This window comes from Aotus nancymaae, unplaced genomic scaffold, assembly GCF_030222135.1.
Source record: "Aotus nancymaae isolate 86718 unplaced genomic scaffold, 86718_ANA_hifiasm-v0.15.2.pri h1tg000040l, whole genome shotgun sequence".
NCBI lineage: Eukaryota > Metazoa > Chordata > Mammalia > Primates > Aotidae > Aotus > Aotus nancymaae.
In genome coordinates, this window is record NW_026988454.1 from 33,444,565 (window position 1) to 33,465,424 (window position 20,860).

Sequence of the window (20,860 nt, forward strand, 5' to 3'; positions counted from 1 at the left end):
GAACACAATGCTTCTGCCCCAGCTACCATCTATAGACTTATAGAATGCCTTATTTCCTGTCATGGTATTCCACACAGACACAGCACAGCACTGCTTCTGATCAAGAAACTAGTTTTATAGCCAAAGAGATGCAGCAATGGGCCCATGCTCCTGGAATTCATTGGTCTTAACCATATTTCATTTCATCCTGGAGCAGCTGGCTTAACAGAATGAATGATATAATGGCCTTTTGAAGTCACAGTGCCGATTCTTCTCCGAATCAGCATCCAGTGCTGCTTCTCCCATAGCCAGGCTCCACAGGTCCAGGAATCAAGGGGTGGAAATGGGAGTGGCACCACTCACTATTCCCCTTAGTGACCCATTGGAAACTTTTTGCTTTCTGTTCTCATAACTTTATGATCTGCTGGCCTGGAGGTCTAAGTTCCAGAGGGAGGAGTGCTTCCGGAGACACAACAATGATTCCATTGAACTGAAATTAAGACTACCACCCAGCCACTTTGGGATCCTCATGCTTCTGAATCAAATGGCCAAGAAGGGAGTTATGATGTTGGTTGGGGTAACTGATTCAAACTACTAGGGAGAAATGATACTACGACTCCACAATAAAGATAAAGAAGTGTATGTTTGCCAGGCACGGTGGCTTACGCCTGTAATCCCAGCACTTTGGGAGGCCAAGTCGGGCGGATCATGTGAGGTCAGGAGTTCGAGACCAGCTTGACCTACATAGTGAAACCCTGTCTCTACTAAAATATAAAAATTAGCCGGGCATGGTGGCAGGCACCTGTAATCCCAGCTACTTGGGTGGCTGAGGCAGGAGAATTGCTTGAACCCAGGAAGTGGAGGTTGCAGTGAGCTGAAATTGCCCCATTGTACTCCAGCCTGGGCGACAGAGCAAGACTCTATCTCTTAAAAAAAAGTGTATGTCTGAAATACAGGAGATTCCTTCGGATATCTCTTAATATTACCATGTCCTTTGATTAAGGTCATAGAGAAATTACAACTCAATCCAAGCAAGACTGCGAATGGCCCAGACTCTTCAGAAATGTAGGTTTGGGTCACCTGCCACATAAAGAACCACAATCAGCTGAGGTTCTTGCTGAAGATAAAGAGAATACAGAATGGGTAGTAAAGGAAGGTAGTTATAAATACCAGCTATGAACAGTTAAAGAAATAAGCACTATAACTGTGGTATTTCCTTCCTGTTTTGTTAAGAATATGTTTGCGTGTCTATGTTCATATATTAATATATTTGTTTTCATTCTTCTCTTTTTTAAATAATATAACACATTCGTCATTTGTTGACTTTATGTCAGTATTTACAAGATTTATTGACTTTATGTCAGTATTTAAGTATTGTTAATTTTATATCATAGTGTTTAAGTTATGGGATATCAGCAGAAGAGTAAATATCACTCAAGGACTGTACCTTGCTTTCTGGGGAAGGGATTAGTATGTTTTTGGTTGTACACAGAACAGGTGCATCATATTAGGTGGAATTATCATTATGCTGTTGTCTTTATTTGGAAATTAAGCGTGATACAAAGAGATGTGTATGGCTATCAAGTTGACAAGGGGTGAACTTGTGATGGTTAATTTTAAGTGTCAACTTGACTTGATTAAGGAATACGTAGAGAACCAGAAAAGCATTATTTTGGGGTGTGCCCTTGAGGGTGCCTCTAAAGGAGATTGATGTGTGAGTCTGAGTGGACTAAGTAGAAAAAGACCTGCCCTCAGTAATGTAGGGGGCAGCGAGCAGGGGTGTGCAGGGGGTAGTGTCCAATCACCTGGGGCCTAGATAGAACTACGGAGAGGTCACTCACTCTCCTGGAGCTGGGTTACATGCTTCTTCTCCTGCCTTTGGACTTCAGGTTCTCCAGCCTTTGGCCTTTGGACACTAGGACTTACACCAGCAGCCCCCAGAGTCTCATGTCTTCAGACTTGGACTGAGCCATGCTAGTGGCATCCCAGGGTCTCCAGCTTGCAGATAGCCTGCCATGGGACTTCTCAGCTTTCATAATTATATGAGCCAATTCTCCTAATACATCTCCTCTCTTCTTTCTCTTTTTCCATCTCTTTCTCTCTCTCTCTCTCTAGATATATCCTATAGGCTTTGTCTCTCTGGAAACTCTAATACACACACACACATAATCATGAGGTAGGAAAGTATAGCTCTGAATCTTAACTTGGCACTGAGCATTTGCACCATTTGTACATGTGCTGTGGCTTTTGCCATTTCTGACAACCTGATGGCCATTCTGCCATGGCTTTATGACTACTTTGTCCAGGCTGGCACATAGGGGTCCTTTTATCAAGTCTTTATCATTGTGTAGAGAAGGCTATTTTGAGAGAATGTAAAGGGATATAAAGTAGAAGGGGTTTGTGCTAAATATTCATTCAGGGTTTCTGGCAATACAAAAATTATGGGGAACTGAGTGGCTGCAAGAGAGGAAGAAAACACTCTGTGAGTTGACTGTGTCATCCCCTGGCAGGAGGAACGTTTCTAAAGTTCTTGAGGAAAGTTGGTTGGACGACAAAAGTAAAACAGGTTACAACTGCATAATTTTCTATAAGCCAGATTCATATGATATCATCCCTAGAGAGGGTTTAACAGTGCAAACCATTATGAGATCACTTTATTTCTCAAGCACTTCCTGTGGGCTAGGCCCTCTCCTGGGCACCAGGGATAATGTGGCAAATAATATAGGTAATCATTCCAGCAGCGGACGGTGGCTCACGCCTATAATCCCAGCACTTTGGGAGGCTTAGGCGGGCAGATCACTTGAGCCCAGGAGTTCGAGACCAGCCTAGCTAACATAGTGAGACCTCATCTCTACAAAAAGTACAAAATATGAACGAGGCATGGTGGCGTGCACTTATGGTCCCAGCTACTCGAGAGGCTGAGATGGAAGGATTGCTTGAGCCTGGGAGGTGGAGGTTGTGGTGAGCCGTGATTGCACCACTGTACTCCAGACCGAGGGACAGAGCAAGACGCTGTCTTAAACAAACAAACATGATATCCCTGTCTCACAGAGACTACTTTCTAGTTGGGTAAACCAACAATAAACCCAAGAAAAAGTCACATAATAAAACTAACATGCAGATAGTTGAAATAGAGTAAATGACAAAGAATGGCCAACTGCTGGCTACTTTTGGTCCACTGTGTCACTGTAAGTGATATTTAGTGGGAAATCTCAATGACAAGGAGGAGCCAGCCATGTGAGCATGAGGAGGAAAGCATTCCAGGTGGAGGGCACAGCAAAGACAAAGTCCCTTGGGCAGACACTAGCTTGGCCTGCAAAGGGAATGGAGAGCACCAGAGTGGTGCAAACCTGGAAGGAAGGAGAAGGTAGGAGAGGTCAGAGGGGCAGGCAGCGACCTGATGAGAGAACGTTAGGCAGGTGAGAGACACAGATTGTGCTGCCTGGCCTTTAAGGAACTCAAGATCCAGCGAAACACCTGAGATTTATTTATTTATTTTTATTTTTATTTTCTTTTAGACGGAGTCTTGCTCTGTCCCCCAGGCTGGAGTACAGTGGTGTGATCTCAGCTCACTGCAACCCCTGCCTCTCGGGTTCAAGCGATTCTCCTGCCTCAGCCTCCTGAGTAGTTGGGATTACGGTCGCACACCACCACTCCTGGCTAATTTTTTTGTATTTTTAGTAGAGATGGGGTTTCACCATGTTGGTCAGGCTGATCTCGAATCCCTGAACTCATGATCCGGCTGCCTCGGCCTCCCAAAGTGCTGGGATTATAGGCGTGAACCACTGCACCCGGCACACCTGAGATTTAAATTAAATAACTAAGCACACAAATTCCTGACTGAAGGATCCATTGGGGGTGGGTTGTGAGGGGACAGGTTCTTCTAAAGGATTAGCTGGGTGTGGGGCATTATTATAGGAAACCATGCCAAGAGAGTAGTTCTGGGCCTCCAGAAGTTCCTTTGGATTTATTTTTTCCCAGACATCATATAACTGTACAGTATCAGAGCTGCAGAAGACTTTCTAGCTCATTCCTCACTTGAAAAACTAGATAATCTAAATGATCAAACATGCCCAAGGCTGTACTTTAAGGACATTAAGGCATAGCTGGGCCTGAGGAGAATTAGAAATGTTTGTAAGCTCACCTTTGCTTTTGGGAAAGTGCAATTCCATTTAAGAAAATATAGCCCATGCCTTCCTTGAGTCCAGCAGCGCCACCCATCGTGACATCCTTGTTAGGTCCAGGACTTAGCACAGTGCCCGCCAAGAACCCATTCATAGTAATGGGTACAAAGATACAGCTAGATAGGTGGAGTAAGTTCTAGCATTCGATATGGCAGTAGGGAAAGTAGAGTTAACAATAGTTTATCGTATATTTCAAAATAGCTACAAGGGAAGAGCTGGCATGTTCTCAGCACAAAGAAAAGATAAATGAGATGTTTGAGAAGATGCATATCCCAATTATTCTAATTTTATGATTATAAATTGTTTACATGTTTCAGAACACCACATTACACCAAAATATGTTCATCAGTAATAAATAAGTATGAATAAAGCAATACATGAACGTGGTGCGCCACAGAGATCTGAGTGATTAAAAATAACAGAGGCCAGGTTCAGTTGGATCTTGTTCCTCTTCTCATTCCTGCAGGATAAGCTTATTGACCTAGAAAAGGCATGCTAAGCACTGACTGGCCTCTGATCTTCTTTCAATGACTCCACCCTCTCAATAGGCCTGTATTTGCCTTCTGTTGTTTCCTTGAGCAAGTACAGACTTTCTTGAGTTAGTTTTGATTTGCTCTCCGCTTTTCCACGCTAAACTTCAGTCTTCACTGCAAACGCTTGGTAAACAAGACTTTATTCAGTAATCATGCATTTCATTCCTTGACACAGCACATTGAGGAGCACTGTCTGTGAGGGAGACAGAATGGAGGAGGGGAGGCTAGAAGAGCTAAGTGGACAGTGGTTCAGGACTTTCACAGAATTCCTATCACATAGGCCTCGCCTTGGTGCAGCGGATTAAGTGGCCATGCTGTGCAAGTGCCTGACTCACAGCCCATAATCGCTTGATGCCTTGTTTTGATGTGTTGGAGCCCTTTGCACTGTGCAACAGTGTTCTGTTTGTACTCGTGATGTGCGTAGGATGGGGCTGGTGAATAAACAGATCATATTTTCTATTTGAAACTCCAACGTGAGAGAGGCGCTACTAAATTCTTTATTTCCATTTTTTCTTTTTTTTAGACAGAGTCTTGCTCTATTCCCCAGGCTGGAGTGCAGTGGCATGATCTCGGTTCACTGCAACCTTTGTCTCCCAGGTTCAAGCGATTTCCGGCTAATTTTTGTATTTTTAGTAGAGACAGGATTTCACCATGTTGGCCCGGCTGGTCTCAAACTCCTGACCTCAAGTGATCCGCCAGCCTTGGCCTCCCAAAGTTCCAGGATTACAGGTGTGAGCCACCACGCCCAGCCTATTTCCATTAATTTTCACAACTTATATTAGGCAAGTATAACTCTCCCCACTCTACAGATGACAAGATTAAGGGTTAGAGAATACCTTGTCTAAAATCTCATAGATATGGCTAGGCATGGTAGCTCACGCCTGTAATGTCAGTACTTTGGGAAGCTGAGGAGGGTGGATCACTTGAGCTCAGGAGTTTGAGACCAGCCTGGGTAACAAAGTAAAACCCCGTCTCTACTAAAAATACAAAAATTAGCTGGGCATGGTGACACCCACCTGTAATCCTAGCTACTTGGGAGGCTGAGGCATGAGAATTGCTTGAACCTGGGAGGCAGAGGTAGCAGTAAGCCAAGATTGTGCCACTGCACTCCAGCCTGGGTGATGGAGTAAGGCTCCATCTCAAACAAAAACAAAAACAAAAACAAAAGCTCACAGGTAACAAGCTTCAGTTGTCACCAACTAGACTGACATCCCCATAGCTGGTTTTTCCATTGCTCGTTATTATTACGTGTGTCTTTTGCTGTTAGAATCGCATGGAGTATTTACAGGAAACAGTCCTTAGGGGTGGCCTGAGTTTATTTCTGTTGCTTCCTTCTAGGTTGATTATAGGCTCAGAACTGGGAGAGACGTGGACTGGGCATGGTGGCTCATGCCTGTAATCCCAGCATTTTGGGAGGCCAAGGCTCAGGGATCACTTGAGGTCAGGAGTTTGAGACCAGCCTGACCAACATGGTGAATCCCTGTCTCTACTAAACTAAAATTAGCTGGGCATGGTGACACATGCCTGTAATCCCAGCTACTTGGGAGGCTGAGGCAGGAGAATCACTTGAACCTGGGAGGCAGAGGCTGCAGTAAGCTGAGATCATACCACTGCACGCCAGCCTGGGTGACAGAGCAAGACTCTGTCTCAAAAAAAAAAAAAAAAAAGAAAGAAATGGGAGAGACTTGGGGAGAGATTTGTACTGAGCAAATTAAAGCTTTCAGGCTTCACTTTAGTTTGACAAAAGATGTCCACTAGAAATCCAGACTTCTTTTTTGTTTTGTTTTGTTTTTCACCTTCAACTGTCTTGATCAAGTTATAGAAATCCAGACTTCTTATTTACTACTGGCCCTTTGTAAATAAAGTGGGGGTGAAAGAGAGCCCTTTATATTGTCATTATGTCCGTTACAACTTTAACATGTGTGTCCTAAGAAGAATTCCTGCTGCCGGACTTGTAGGGGAAGTAGATGCCCATGCAGGTTTACCTTGGAGAGAATGAAGGGGGAGGAGGCCGACCAGACCAGACGTGGCGGGAGGCCTCTCACCCCAAAGCTCTCGGACCTATTTCTTGTTTGAATGCTTGACATTTTATCATTGCAAATTAATTTTTTTGTGTTGACCAGTGGCCTTTTAAAATGCAAATGCCTAACAGTAAAGGTATGCCAATAATATACAAGGCTTTCAGTAAGGTCACAGTATTTTTTTTTTTTTTCTTTTTGAGGTAGGATCTCACTTTGTTGCCCTGGCTGGAGTGCAATGGCAAGATCTTGGCTCATTGAAACCTCCAACCTCCTGGGCTCAAGCGATTCTCCCACGTCAACCTCCTGAGTAACTGGGACTACAGTTGTACCACCATGCCTGGATAACTTTTGTATTTTTTGTAGAGACAGGGTCTTGCTATGTTGCCCAGGCTGGTCTCAAACTCCTGGGCGCAAATGATCCTCCTGCCTCGGCCTCCCAAAGTGCTGGGATTATAGGCATGAGCCCTTGCACCTGGCCACCACATTCCTCTTGAGTTTACCAATAGTATTAAATGTTGACTTACAAAATTTTCCAATTTACTCCTATATTCAGACCAATGAATCATTTCTCATAATATGGGAAGTTAGCTGGACATCATTTTCCAGGTCAATCCTGAGAACCAAATATAAAGTTGTCACATACATACTATTCCTTACATATTATATTGCATTCTAGTTGGTGTTTTGATTTTTTATTTTTTAATCATTCATTGGATTATGCTAAATCAGACATTGACAACATTGCCAAGATGAAGATGGGTAAGTTTTCAGTCTGAGAAAGATCTGTTGGTTTATTGCTATTTAGCTTCTCATTCCTCAGGTAATGCACAGTGGCTCACACTTATAATCCCAGCACTTTGGGAGGCTGAGGCAGGAGGATCGCTTGAGCCCAGGAGTTCAAGACCAGCCTGGGCAACATAGTGAGACCATGTGTCTACAAAACAGAAAAACGTTAACTAGACGTGGTGGCATGTGGCTGTGGTCCCAGCTACTCAGGCCTGAGGTGGGAAGATCACTTGAGCCCAGGAGATTGAGTCTGCAGTGAGCTATGACTGTACCACTGTACGATAACCTGGACAACAGAGTGAAACTCTATCTCAAAAAAAAAAAAAAGAAAAGAAGAAGAAAAGCTTCTCATTCCTCCTATGTCAAGGACTCCCACTGGCTTCTTCTCTTTACTTTATCCCCTGAATGACATAAAAAAGCTACTACCAAATCATTCTCCTACCCTCCCACAAACTTTCGTATGGGTTTGCTTTCTAGAAGGAATGAGTGTAGAATATTATCACCTCTGTCTTGGAAAAAATAATAAGCCCTACAATAAGTAATTAGTTTTGTGGGTCTTAATAACTTTTAACACTATGATTATAGATAGTGTTCTCTTAGTTATCTACTATATCACATTCTTATCTTTATGCATATCAATTTTGACAATTATGAATATGGTAGATAATAAATACTATAGAACCTGTGTCTATAAATAGACATTTAAATAACCACCATTACTAGCAACTTGTCTATAATAGCTATCATGAAGAAACTCATTTGTCATCATCATTTTCTACTGGATGAATATTGTAAAAAAAAAAAAAAGACATGCGTTTGCTGACAACCTTCAACAAAAACTGATCTATTCCGTTTCTCTCTAGAGTAATAATTATGTTTTCTATAATTATAATGATTATGTTTTCTGATATTTCTATGTGCTTTTTTGAGGGTGTTCCAGGGAAAGGTTTCTATTTGCATCAAACAATGAATCAAAAAGTACGGGAACTTAAACTGTGCATAGGATTGTTCTGAAATTGATGGTACTTTGAACAATATGAAACAATTATATTGTCTTATCAATGGACGATAACATATACGGGGAATCATGACCATTAAAGCCAACACATTTAAGAAGTTATCTAAGAGTAGAATATAGTTAGTTCCTTATAAAAATGTTTTTCAAAATATTTTCTCTAATATGTTGAGAAGTATCAGTAATTTGTAAGCCTTTTAAATTAAATGGAAAAAGTCGTATCTTTGTGCAGTTCTCAGGTTTTAGCATTTGTAGTCTGTCAGACTATGGAGAAATAAAATAGAAGAGCGAAAAAAATTTCTGAAGCATTAAAATGCGTATATACTGGGAAATATTTAGTTTTAGTGCAAACTTTTTATCTTGGTCAATCATTTCCATTTGAGGGTTTGATTACAGTTTTCCCAGCACTGAGACATAAATGTGAGACAATTCGCTTGGAGGAGTGGGGAGGTAATTAGCCTATCTCATATCAACCCGTCTGTATTTTCTATGTCTGCACAAGGTGTTGTAGATAAATTCTCTGGACCAATAGAAAGAACCTCAGGAGACAAGTGGGGGAAGTCGCTTATATGGAGCAAGTTCTCCCAGAGAACTCGATCGCCCTCTAGGTTGTATTTACAAGCGGAGTTAGCCTAGGCAACTCTGACCACTTCGCCACCAGGGAGTAAGAGGAAAGGGGCCGGATTCCTCCCGGTGGGAGGACTATCTGGACCAAAGAAAGAGGCTGGCGACAGGAAGGAAGGACAGATCAAGCATTTGAATAGCAGCCACAGGGCAACCTAAAGCCTGTGCAGTGCTAACAGGCGCGCATCACACACAGCTCCCCCGTCTCCCCCTCCCCTCAAGCACCCCTCCGCCGTGTGTCACCTTCCTGTTCGGAAGTCTTAGTAGGTTGCTGGGACAGAACAGGGGGCGCCTGCTCCACCCATCAGGTATCCGGTTGGAAGAAAAGCCAGTCTCAACAACTTGATTCTCTCAGTTAAATGATAAGTTTAGCCGACCATCCGTCTCCAAGTGCTGAACACTGGGGTAGGGGGAGGAAGGAGCACATCAGACGTTCCTTTTCTTTTCCAACCACAAATCATATGGTTGCATCTCTTCTGTGTTCCGCGTAGAGTCCTCCAACTTGAATTCCACGTTCCTCCCGGAATGCATGCCACAGAGCCTCTTTGAGAAAATGAACCCTGTGCATGTGTTTTGAATTTTTTCTGGACTGATTTGTGATGATCATCAGTTGAGTTACATCTCTTGTGTGTCGTGCTGGGGGTGTAATAAAGCTAGGACACTGATGACTGTAATTTTCTGAGTGATGTTGCAATGGGGAAAATAAATGGCCCAGTGTTGAACTTTGCAGCTTGCTCCCTTCCTGTATTTAAATTGCCTTGATATAAAGTGGGGTTCATAACAGAACAGGGACAGCCTCCTCTCATGTCGTCTCAGAGTTTCCAGCTTGTCAGAGGCATATGCAGGGAGGCTTACTCCAGCCATAACTGAGCTCTATTGCCAGCCTCCAGAAGCAATCCCCAACCTGCATATTCTTGGGCAACACAAAGAATGAAAGATGAAACTAAAAAATCTCCTTTAAAAGGTTAGTACTTACAGTACCATATTTTGCAGATGCCTTGGAGGATTTGGGGTTACTTGGCATGGGGAAGGCACATAAGGTGCGGTGTAGGAGAGTGTCTTTGGTTGTAGGTTTCTTAATTATGTTTGAAAACAAACATGCAAAAGTCTGTGTGCAGGTTGATGTTTCTGGGCAGTCTGAGAAAATTTGCCCTCTCAAGAGGGGAAGGAACCAGGTAGGAGCAGGGCTAGGCTGGGCTAGGCTAGTTGAATGGTGGGACATGACATGGGTGGCACTGGCAATAACGAAGTCATATTCTATGAAGATTCTGTGCAAGAGGAAGCAGACATGGGCCAGTTGCTGTGATTTGCAATTGCCTAAACATTGCTTTACGTTGGCGTGTCAATTTCAGGTACTAGTTTAAGTGCTTTTTAAAAGTGTGGGCACTGAGCAAAATTTCCCAGCCAGACTCCAGGAGAAAGAATGTGTGTTTCCCTTCTCTCAGTTTGGGACGGTTGCAACAAAGCTAACAGAAAAGCAGTTGAGACTAGAGATCACTTTAGGGCAAGTGGAGTGGTTGTGCCTGCAAAACAAACCCCTGCCCGAGACCAAGGAAAAGGCGTTTCACATGCTATTCCTGGTTTGACAGCTGGTATTTCGGGACTTTGCCAGATCCAGTAGGCAACTTTAAAATGGCAGAGCCCTTGGCAGCAAGAGGTCATGGCAGGGCAGCCACTGCAGACAGCACCAGCGAGCGCCAGGTACCCGGCCCTGCGAATGGTGGTAACTTGTAACTGTCTGCCCGCTCCCGGCCAGGTCGCTGTGCTCGCGGCTTCCCAGCCAGCACTGGCGCGCGTCCCCGCGCCGGCGGTCAGGTTGCGGCTCCCAGACACCCCCCCAGCCGCGGGGTTACTGGAAGGCACCGGCAGAGCCCGGGCCGCCGCCTCCAGCTTCCCTTCAGTCCCTGTCTTCTGCAGCGGAGTTACCCGGCTAATCTTTCAGAATAAAGTCAGTTTATGTGGGACTCGAAAGAGCGAGGTGGCAAAACTAAGACGAGCCCTGGGGCAGCGTTGAGTTAAACCCAAGGAGGGGTAGGGACGGTTTTAAGACCGTGTATCGTGACCTGCAGGGTTTTCAGGTGGGAGAACGCGAGAGGAGCAGGCTCTCTAGGGGAATCGAGGATGCCCGGGTCACGCCAGGTCGGCCCCCCCGGCAAAGCTACCGCTCCCTTCACATGTTACCTCCTCACGTGTTCTTGGCATGGCAGAGATTAAAAATGCAAGGAAAAAAAATTATATGCGGAACGGACAAAATGTTCTCAGAGATTACTTCAGGAAAAAAAAAAGTGAAATGCAGATTGTGCTTTTTTTTTTCCTTTGGTGCAGAGACGACTTTTATTTCCGCCCCCTCCCCTCCACATTCTTGACCTCTCCCTCCCCCCCTTCCCTCTTTCTTTCCTTCCTTCCTCCTCTTCCAAGTTCTGGGATTTTTCAGCCTTGCTTGGTTTTGGCCAAAAGCACAAAAAAGGCGTTTTCGGAAGCGACCCGACCGTGCACAAGGGCCATTTGTTTGTTTTGGGACTTGGGGCAGGAAATCTTGCCCGGCCTGAGTCACGGCGGCTCCTTCAAGGAAACGTCAGTGCTCGCCGGTCGCTCTCGCCTGCCGCGCGCCCCGCCGCCCGCTGCCCATGGGGGAGATGCAGGGCGCGCTGGCCAGGGCCCGGCTCGAGTCCCTGCTGCGGCCCCGCCACAAAAAGAGGGCCGAGGCGCAGAAAAGGAGCGAGTCCTTCCTGCTGAGCGGACTGGGTAAGCGCCGCCGCCGGCCCGCTGGGGACTTGGCTCACTTCCCCAGGGCGGCTCGGCTCCCAGCTTGGCTCACTTCCCCAGAGCGGGCTCGGTGGCCCGGGCCGGCTTTCGCCGGAGTGCTGGGGGGCCGGGGTCCCGGCGGCGGGGGCGGGCGGACCCGGCAGGCGAGGTCGCGCGCGCCGCCTCGCGCCCCAGAGATAACCCGGGCGGGTGGCGCGCGCCGCGGGCTCGGGCTGGGGAGGAGGGTGGGGGTCCGGTCGCGGGTCGGCGCCAGGCCGCCAAGAGGGAACTTGCAGGGAGCGGGTGAGCGAAGCCACCGTGGCTGCCGCACACCCGTAGGGAAGCGCTTCGGCGCTGCGACACCGGCTTCCTCGGGCGGCGGAATAAAAGAGAGGTGGAAAACTACCCCGGGCTCTCCGGCCCTCCCCGAGCCCTCCGCCGGCGCGTTCCCTCGCTCCCGCCTCCGGGCCGATGGAGGCCGATAACGGCCCCGCACCAGGCCCTCTCCGGGCGGTCCTCCCCCCGCAACCCCCGCCCGGGGCTCGCCCTCTTAATGGGGACAGAATCGCCCGCCGCGGGCAGCGACGCCGCCGGCAAACCGGGAGGCGGCCGGGACGGGGGAGGAGGGCGGGGCCGCTTTAATGGTCGCGCAGGCCCCGCCCCGCGGTGGAGCCTCGCTTATAAGGCCAGGCGCGCATCTCAGCTCAGCAGACGCCGAGCGGGTCTCCGGGCACTAACGTCCTTTGGTCTCCCCGCGGTGGTGATGACGGTGAAAACCGAGGCTGCTAAAGGCACCCTCACTTACTCCAGGATGAGGGGCATGGTGGCAATTCTCATCGGTGAGTGCAGGAATCAGGCGGGACTTCGGTTCCAGGAGACGCAAAGTGGACAGTTTTTGAAAGTCCCGGATCAGATTAGTGTATGTGGCGCCGGACGTTATGAAGCCGTCTAAACGTTTCTTTATTTCTCTTCCTTAATCCACAGCTTTCATGAAGCAGAGGAGGATGGGCTTGAACGACTTTATTCAGAAGATTGCCAATAACTCCTATGCATGCAAACAGTAAGTTTGACGGGATTTGAGGAAATAAATGACTAGTATAGTTGGAATTTGCCAGCAGTAAACACTCCTCACTGCGTTTATCGGGAAGGCGAAGACTTCTTCTGGGGTGGGGATCTCTTTTCTCCTTAAATTCTAATATGTTTGACACATTTTAAACATTAAAGTTAATTTGCTGATTTGACTTGGAGATATAAGATAAATGGTTCGTATCTGCCAAATTCACGCCCTTTCTCCTCGGACAACAATCCTTATTTCTGTATTTAACGGGGTTTAGTATTTTCTTTAACTGAATCGCAATCTATTGATGTGTTTTCAGTTTAAACACTGAATTATCCGGGTAGAAGTCAGTAGAGCCAGAAACTCACTAGTGATGTTAGTGTGCCCCCTAGTGGCGAACTGGATTCTAAATCATCACTTTATTCCCTGCAGCCCTGAAGTTCAGTCCATCTTGAAAATCTCCCAACCTCAGGAGCCTGAGCTTATGAATGCCAACCCTTCTCCTCCAGTAAGTATTCTCTATGTGCAGTGCATCTCTGGAGAACTAAGGGAGCTCAGTTAGTATTCCTACATTGATGGATTAAAATAGGATTTCCAGAGATTAGTATCAAGGCAAGAATGCTTCATTACTTTATGGCATAACAAGGGATAACAAACATTTAAGTATTGAGTTAGAGTATTATTTGATTGTATTTTTTCTTGGGCATACTTTACCTCCAAAGTGGATTTTAAAAGGCATATTTTATTAAAATGTTTTATCTGTCTGAAACAACATGACTGTGTACAGTTTCCATACCCATTTGAAATGGCTTGTGATGCAGTATTGAATATTTATAGATGTACAGTCATTTGCCTCAGTCATTTGTAGATGTAGCATCTTCTACATTGTCTGTATTATAGATGTCTTCCTTTAAAGCAATGATATTAAAAAAAAAAAAATCCTTCTGTTTTTCTAGCCAAGTCCTTCTCAGCAAATCAACCTTGGTCCCTCGTCCAACCCTCATGCTAAACCATCTGATTTCCACTTCCTGAAAGTGATTGGCAAGGGCAGTTTTGGAAAGGTAATTTCAAATCTGAAGATGTTTCGATATACTCCTTCATGCATTAATTTTACATTCTCCCTGGATAAGGACAGAAATAAAATTTTTTAAAATTGAAATTTCAGGTTCTTCTAGCAAGACACAAGGCAGAAGAAGTGTTCTATGCAGTCAAAGTTTTACAGAAGAAAGCAATCCTGAAAAAGAAAGAGGTATGAGATGTGCTTGATGGGCTGGCATTGGAGGTAGACACAACTTGAATAATCTTGACCTCGGAATTTTGGTGCCAAGTCGATATTTGCCACTAAATCTGAATTGGTGTTTTCCTAGGAGAAGCATATTATGTCGGAGCGGAATGTTCTGTTGAAGAACGTGAAACACCCTTTCCTGGTGGGCCTTCACTTCTCTTTCCAGACTGCTGACAAATTGTACTTTGTCTTGGACTACATTAATGGTGGAGAGGTGAGCAGGGGGAATAGAAGTCAACTCTTAGTGTCTCTGCACAGCCTGCCTTGTTTTAGTTTGAGAAGAAAGTTTTCAAAGCTACTTGGTGGGGGGAAAGTTACCAGAATTAGCATTTCCTTCAACATGTCAGATTTAAGTAGTTAATAGATTACTTGGGGGCTACTTTCTGCAGTTGTGCTTTTGCTGTGTATGTCAAAACTAATTAAATGCATTTGCAACCCAGACTGACTCTGTCTGTCTCCTGCAGTTGTTCTACCATCTCCAGCGGGAACGCTGCTTCCTGGAACCACGGGCTCGTTTCTATGCTGCTGAAATAGCCAGTGCCTTGGGCTACCTGCACTCACTGAACATTGTTTATAGGTAAGCCAGAGAGCTCTAAGGCTACCTGCTTGGTGTAAAGGAGACTGTAGCACTGGCTCTTTGATAGGACCTTAAATTAATCTGTGTTTATGTGCAACTTGTTTGCCTAAAACCAGATCCCCTAGCATGTGAGCTGGCTTGACTTCATGCCACTGGGGAACCAGCCAAGTAGGATTGTGCCTAATCCAGAATAGATGAGCAGAACAAGGCCTCCCTTTTTTCTTCACTATAGAACTACAGTGAACCTAAAATGCTTCTAATACCTTTAGCAGTTACTTTGCAGAGGATATCTTATTAAGTGAAATTAACTTGTGCAACGACTTCTCTCTTCACTTTTTTGCAGAGACTTAAAACCAGAGAATATTTTGCTAGATTCACAGGGACACATTGTCCTTACTGACTTTGGACTCTGCAAGGAGAACATTGAACACAACAGCACGACTTCCACCTTCTGTGGCACGCCGGAGGTAGGCGCTATTTGGTTTGGTGCCTGTTTTACCCCCGCCTTCCAGGAGAGAGATGTGCAATCAATCATGTCTTTAACTCCCAAAAGAGTAAACTCCTCTCAGATTTCTTAGTACAATTCAATGCAAATAAAATGCATTTGTTGTTTGATGTAGCATGAGAAATCCCAAGGCCTTCTGTGACTTTACTGAAAACTAGCTGTAAGATCTGCATTCCAAAAACTTTCTAAATCCCCAAGTAAGATATGTTGAGTGCCCAGCAGTTTCCTAAATATCAGTATACAAAGGTAGCCAGTCACCCTCAAAAAGTCCAGCAGTTTTATCAGGAGGTAATCTAAAGATACATATCCTCCAAGCTGACTCTGGGTCTCTCAGCTTTTTCGAACTGAATCTGTGGGTGTGGAATGCATTCTCAGGTTCTGAACTCCATTTCTCTGGTCTGTGTTTCAGTATCTCGCACCTGAGGTGCTTCATAAGCAGCCTTATGACAGGACCGTGGACTGGTGGTGTCTGGGAGCCGTCTTGTATGAGATGCTTTATGGCCTGGTGAGTGGCCCACTGGGAATCATGAAACACCACCTGCTGTTTAGAATATTGTCTTAGCACAGCTCATGCTTGGCCATGTGTCTTACCCTTACCAGTAGGCTTATCAAAACAGCCAAGAGGCATATTGGTTGTTTTCTATTTCATAAGAATAATCACTTAACTAGTTATTTTGTGCATTTCACATTTCACTAGATAGGACCACACTTAACCTGTGTGGTGGTTAAAAAACTACCGCTTATTATCTATCCCCTCACCCTACATACGTGTACACACACACACACACACACACACCCATACACCCATAATGGTTGCAAAGTAGACGCTTAAATAGCAAGGGAAAAGAACACATCGAGTTGGGGGGAGTCTCAAATCCAGCATCACATTTATTGCAGTTTACATCTTTTTCTCTATGGGTAATATATGCTATCCAAAACTTCAATTAAGTCTAAAGTAATTTTCCCCTTCTTTCAGCCTCCTTTTTATAGCCGAAACACAGCTGAGATGTACGACAACATTCTGAACAAGCCCCTCCAGTTGAAACCAAATATTTCAAATTCCGCAAGACACCTCCTGGAGAGCCTCCTGCAGAAGGACAGGACTAAGCGGCTCGGGGCCAAGGATGATTTTGTGAGTGATGTTTTCCTGCTCTCCTGGGCGGGCTGGGACAGGCACTGGACCTCCCTGCCCTTATTGAATGCACCTGTCTAAATGAATCTTGGGTTTCTTACCAACAGATGGAGATTAAGAGTCATATCTTCTTCTCCATAATTAACTGGGATGATCTCATTAATAAGAAGATTACTCCCCCTTTTAACCCAAATGTGGTGAGTATCTGTCTCTCTTCTAAGTATAGGGAAGCTAAAAGGGCATTTCTTTTCATTCAGAATTGGCTGGGGGAGGGGAGGAATGAATAAATTGGCAGATGTTTTCTCCATAAACCCATTATTTTACCTACAGAAAAAGTACATTTGTATGTCCCAACAAGGCTTCCATAATTTTTAAACACATTTGTCAATTAAAAGTATCAAAAGGCAAAAAGTGAACATTAGTCTTCTGTTTAAAATGTGTGTAGCCTTTTGAGAGTTTGTGCTTGAAATGGGTGATTATGGAAGTTGATGTTAGGCTTAAACTTGGAATTTAAAGTCTGGCCACGATTGCCCCGTTCTGTGTCCTTCGTGAGTTCTTGACCACAGTGTTTTTTCCTTCCCGTCACAGAGCGGACCCAATGACCTGCGGCACTTTGACCCTGAGTTTACCGAAGAGCCTGTCCCCAACTCCATTGGCAAGTCCCCCGACAGCATCCTCGTCACAGCCAGCGTCAAGGAAGCTGCCGAGGCTTTCCTAGGCTTTTCTTACGCGCCTCCCACGGACTCCTTCCTCTGAACACGGTTAGGGTTTGGTTCTAAAGGATTTGATGTGTGTTTCTGAATGTTTTAGTTAGCCTTTTGGTGGAGCCGCCAGCCAACAGGACATCTTACAAGAGAATTTGCACATCTCTGGAAGCTTAGCAATCTTATTGCACTCTGTTTGCTGGAAGCTTTTCGAAGAGCACATCCTCCTCAGTGAGCTCATGAGGTTTTCATTTTTATTCTTCCTTCCAACGTGGTGCTATCTCTGAAACGAGCATTAGAGTGCCGCCTTAGGCAGACAGATGCAGGAGTTCCGTTAGAAAGAAGGCGGACGCTGTTCTCGGAACGATCTTCTGCGGGTCTCTCTGGGCTGATGATGAATATTATGAAATGTGCCTTTTCCGAAGAGATTGTGTTAGCTCCAAAGCTTTTCCTATCGCAGAGTGTTTCAGTTCTTTATTTTTTCCTTGTGGACATGCTGTGTGAACAGTCGTGTGAGTGTGGTATGCCTGATCGCAGATGGATTTTGTTATAAGCATCAATGTGACACTTGCAGGACACTACAACGTGGGACATTGTTTGTTTCTTCCATATTTGGAAGATAAATTTATGTGTAGACTTTTTTTGTAAGATATGGTTAATAACTAAAATTTATTGAAATGGTCTTGCAATGACTTGTATTCAGATGCTTAAAGAAAGCATTGCTGCTACAAATATTTCTATTTTTAGAAAGGGTTTTTATGGACCAATGCCCCAGTTGTCAGTCAGAGCCGTTGGTGTTTTTCATTGTTTAAAATGTCACCTGTAAAATGGGCATTATTTATGTTTTTTTTTTTTTTTTGGCATTCCTGGTAATTGTATGTATTGTATAAAGAGAGTCTGTACATTGGGTTATAACACTAGTATATTTAAACTTACAGGCTTATTTGTAATGTAAACCACCATTTTAATGTACTGTAATTAACATGGTTATAATATGTACAATCCTTTCTCCTATCACACAACTTTTTTGTGTGTGATAAACCGATTTTGGTTTGCAATAAAACCTTGAAAACTATTTACATATATTGTGTCATGTGTTGTTTTGTATGTTTTGGTGAAGGGGGCAATCATGGGTTAGTTTAAAATTGAGAACCATGAAAATCCTGCTGTAATTTCCAGCTTAGTGGTTTGCTCCCAGCAGCAGTGGTTTCTGACTCCGGGGGAGTATAGGACGGTCTTAAAGCCAATCTAGATTCCAGGCCTTTCTATAAGCATTTTATGGTGTCTGTCTGTCATTGTAAATCCATTTAAAGATATCCTTGGCCGGGTGTGGTGGCTCACACCTGTAATCCAAGCACTTTGGAGGCCAAGGCAGGCAGATCACCTGAGGTCGGGAGTTCAAGACCAGCCTGACCAACATGGTGAAAACCCTGTCTTAAAATAAATAAATAAATAAAAATAAAGACATCCTTTTCAATTTACTCATCTTGCAAGGATGGCTATGAAGTAATGCCTCCTGTATTTATTGCTCGTCCTGTGAAGTTGGACTGTTTGTCCTGTCATTTGACTTGTCTTCAGTAATAGGTAATTCTTTCCAGAAATATTTGATATTTGAAAGCCTACTCTGGGCCGGGCTCTATTCTGAGTGAGTGCTCAGGACAAAGCAGACAACTCTTTGCCCTTACAAAGCCTAATGAAGAAGGCAGGCTTGAAGCAGTTTGTTGAGATGGAAATTGAGAAACAGTCTGTAAGTTTAGGAGACTGCCACTCAAGAGGCTGAGAATTTTTTTTGAGACACGATCTCTGTCGCCCAAGCTAGAGTGCAGTGGTGTGATCTTGGTTCACTGCAGCCTCCGCCTCCCAAGTTCAAGTGATTCCACCACCTCAGCCTCCTGAGTACCTGGGACTACAGTTGGGTACCACCATGCCTGGCTGTTTGTATTTTAGTAGAGACTGAGTTTCACCATGTGGGCCAGGCTGGTCTCAAACCCCTGGCCTCAAGCGATTCGCCTGCCTCGGCTTCCCAAAGTGCTGGGGAGAATGTTTTAAGTAAGTGGATATTTTCCAAAAAAGCTGACCTGGCTGGACTTACAGTTTCAGTTGACCCAAGTCCAGCGTGGGCTCAGAAAAGGGACCTGGAAGGAGCTCATCCCTGGCTTGGACTGAAGCCTCTTGAGCCAGTGTCTACCTAGCACCCTAAGGGCCCAGCAGGCTCTGGGACTGCGTGGCAGAGCGCACTCCTAGAGCTCACCCCACTGTGAATATGCTGTGCGGGAGAAAGCAAGGTGGCACCATCCTAGGAGATCTAGAATCCAAAGCCTTTGGACTTTTTTCACTCTTCCAGGCCTTCCACACAAAGACCTAACAAATAATCAGGGAGTCCCCAAACGGTGGATCTTGCTGCTGCCTTAATTGCACAAGCACCCTCTAAGCCCGCTGCACCTGCGCTACCCTGCCCTTCCAGTTTGCACGGGGATTTCCCCAAGAGAAAGCTGGGAGCTTTTTTCCTCTTATCCTTGCTCTTGGGTCTCACCTCACTTTCCCTCAGTCCCTCTCTCCTACGCTACCAGGTTTCCAAAAGCCAAATGGGTTCGGAGATAACGGAGTTCTTCTCTCTCATAATCCAGTGAAGGAATAAGATGAAAGAGAGTCGATCACTTCTTGCTCAAGGTGGGCCACAGGTCATGCTCTGCAGTTGACTTTCTGCTCTACTCTACAGGCATTAGCTACGTATTAAGTTCCCTACCAAACCCAGTTGACAAATAAGAGTTCAAAGCACGTATTTTCCTAGTAAAGATTGATGCTGGCTCTAACAGAGAGACTCATTGCATATTCCCACTTATTCTCATTCTCAATAACAGTTAATGATTTCCTCCTTGAACAAAAAGTGCTTAAATCTCATTTTTATCTGAACACAGTTCAAGCAGGCTTACGAACCTGCAATCTAATTATAGATAACTCAGATGGGCCAGTCAAGAGTTACAAAGCATTTTTTTTTATTTTTTGAGGGTAGAAGTCTGGTTTATTGGATTATAATCCATCGCTATAGAAGATCTGAACTGTGTTTCTCCAGAATGGAAAGGTGCCAGAGGAGACCCAGGCATTGTCACCCAGACGGGAGATAACATCAAGCACAAGTGGGTGGGAAGAGAACAAAGCAAGACCAGGGAAGTTAAGAAAGAACAAGAGATCAATAAACAAATGACAAATATTTACTAAGCACTGTGCTGTCAGATAATGTGCGTGCAGAGGTATCTTTTACCTAAGGGAGTGGGGCATAACCCTGCCAGCACATTCCCGGAGTCCCAGCCAGACTGCCTTTGAGCATGACAATTGATTGGACCAGCTGTAAGTCTACTCAATATGGGTTTGCGGGAACCCATTCAGCTAAGATTCTCATAAGCTAAAATATGACTCTAAAACCACTGCAACCAAAAAGAATAAGTCAGTCATTGTCCTTACAGAATTTGCCATCCACTTGGGGAGACAGGGCACCTACCCTTAATATGTGACAGGAGGTGAATGAAGGGTAAAGGGAACATCAGAAGTCCAGAGGCTCTCTGTGGGGTCAGTGCCTAGGGTGGGCTTTACTAAGTGGAGGCCCTAAGATTCTTCCTAACCAATTCTAGGAATTCTAATGGGATGCAGGCCCTGAGAACTGGATTGAAATAGTAATAGTTAATTTCACTGAGCTCTTACTATGTGTCAGACAT

General features: G+C 44.9%; 1 protein-coding gene across 4 annotated transcripts in view; it reads left to right on the top strand.

Annotated features, from left to right (window-relative positions):
• Positions 1 to 18,228, top strand: part of SGK1 (serum/glucocorticoid regulated kinase 1) — a 151,905-nt gene extending 133,677 nt beyond the window's left edge. Inside the window, exons 1-12 of one of the 4 annotated variants that reach the window (XM_012474388.3) lie at positions 9,920 to 10,106; positions 12,872 to 12,947; positions 13,377 to 13,452; positions 13,901 to 14,005; positions 14,110 to 14,193; positions 14,312 to 14,443; positions 14,694 to 14,806; positions 15,150 to 15,273; positions 15,721 to 15,816; positions 16,288 to 16,443; positions 16,551 to 16,640; positions 17,032 to 18,228. In XM_012474388.3, the coding sequence (XP_012329811.2) occupies positions 10,073 to 10,106; positions 12,872 to 12,947; positions 13,377 to 13,452; positions 13,901 to 14,005; positions 14,110 to 14,193; positions 14,312 to 14,443; positions 14,694 to 14,806; positions 15,150 to 15,273; positions 15,721 to 15,816; positions 16,288 to 16,443; positions 16,551 to 16,640; positions 17,032 to 17,199 (1,254 nt within the window). In that variant the 5' untranslated portion in view covers positions 9,920 to 10,072 and the 3' untranslated portion in view covers positions 17,200 to 18,228. Of the gene's footprint in view, positions 1 to 9,919; positions 10,107 to 11,716; positions 11,888 to 12,591; positions 12,727 to 12,871; positions 12,948 to 13,376; positions 13,453 to 13,900; positions 14,006 to 14,109; positions 14,194 to 14,311; positions 14,444 to 14,693; positions 14,807 to 15,149; positions 15,274 to 15,720; positions 15,817 to 16,287; positions 16,444 to 16,550; positions 16,641 to 17,031 lie in introns of those variants that run through there. The other 3 variants (XM_012474386.3, XM_012474387.2, XM_064360662.1) reach the window with 3 other exon arrangements.
• The last annotated feature ends 2,632 nt before the right edge of the window (positions 18,229 to 20,860 follow it).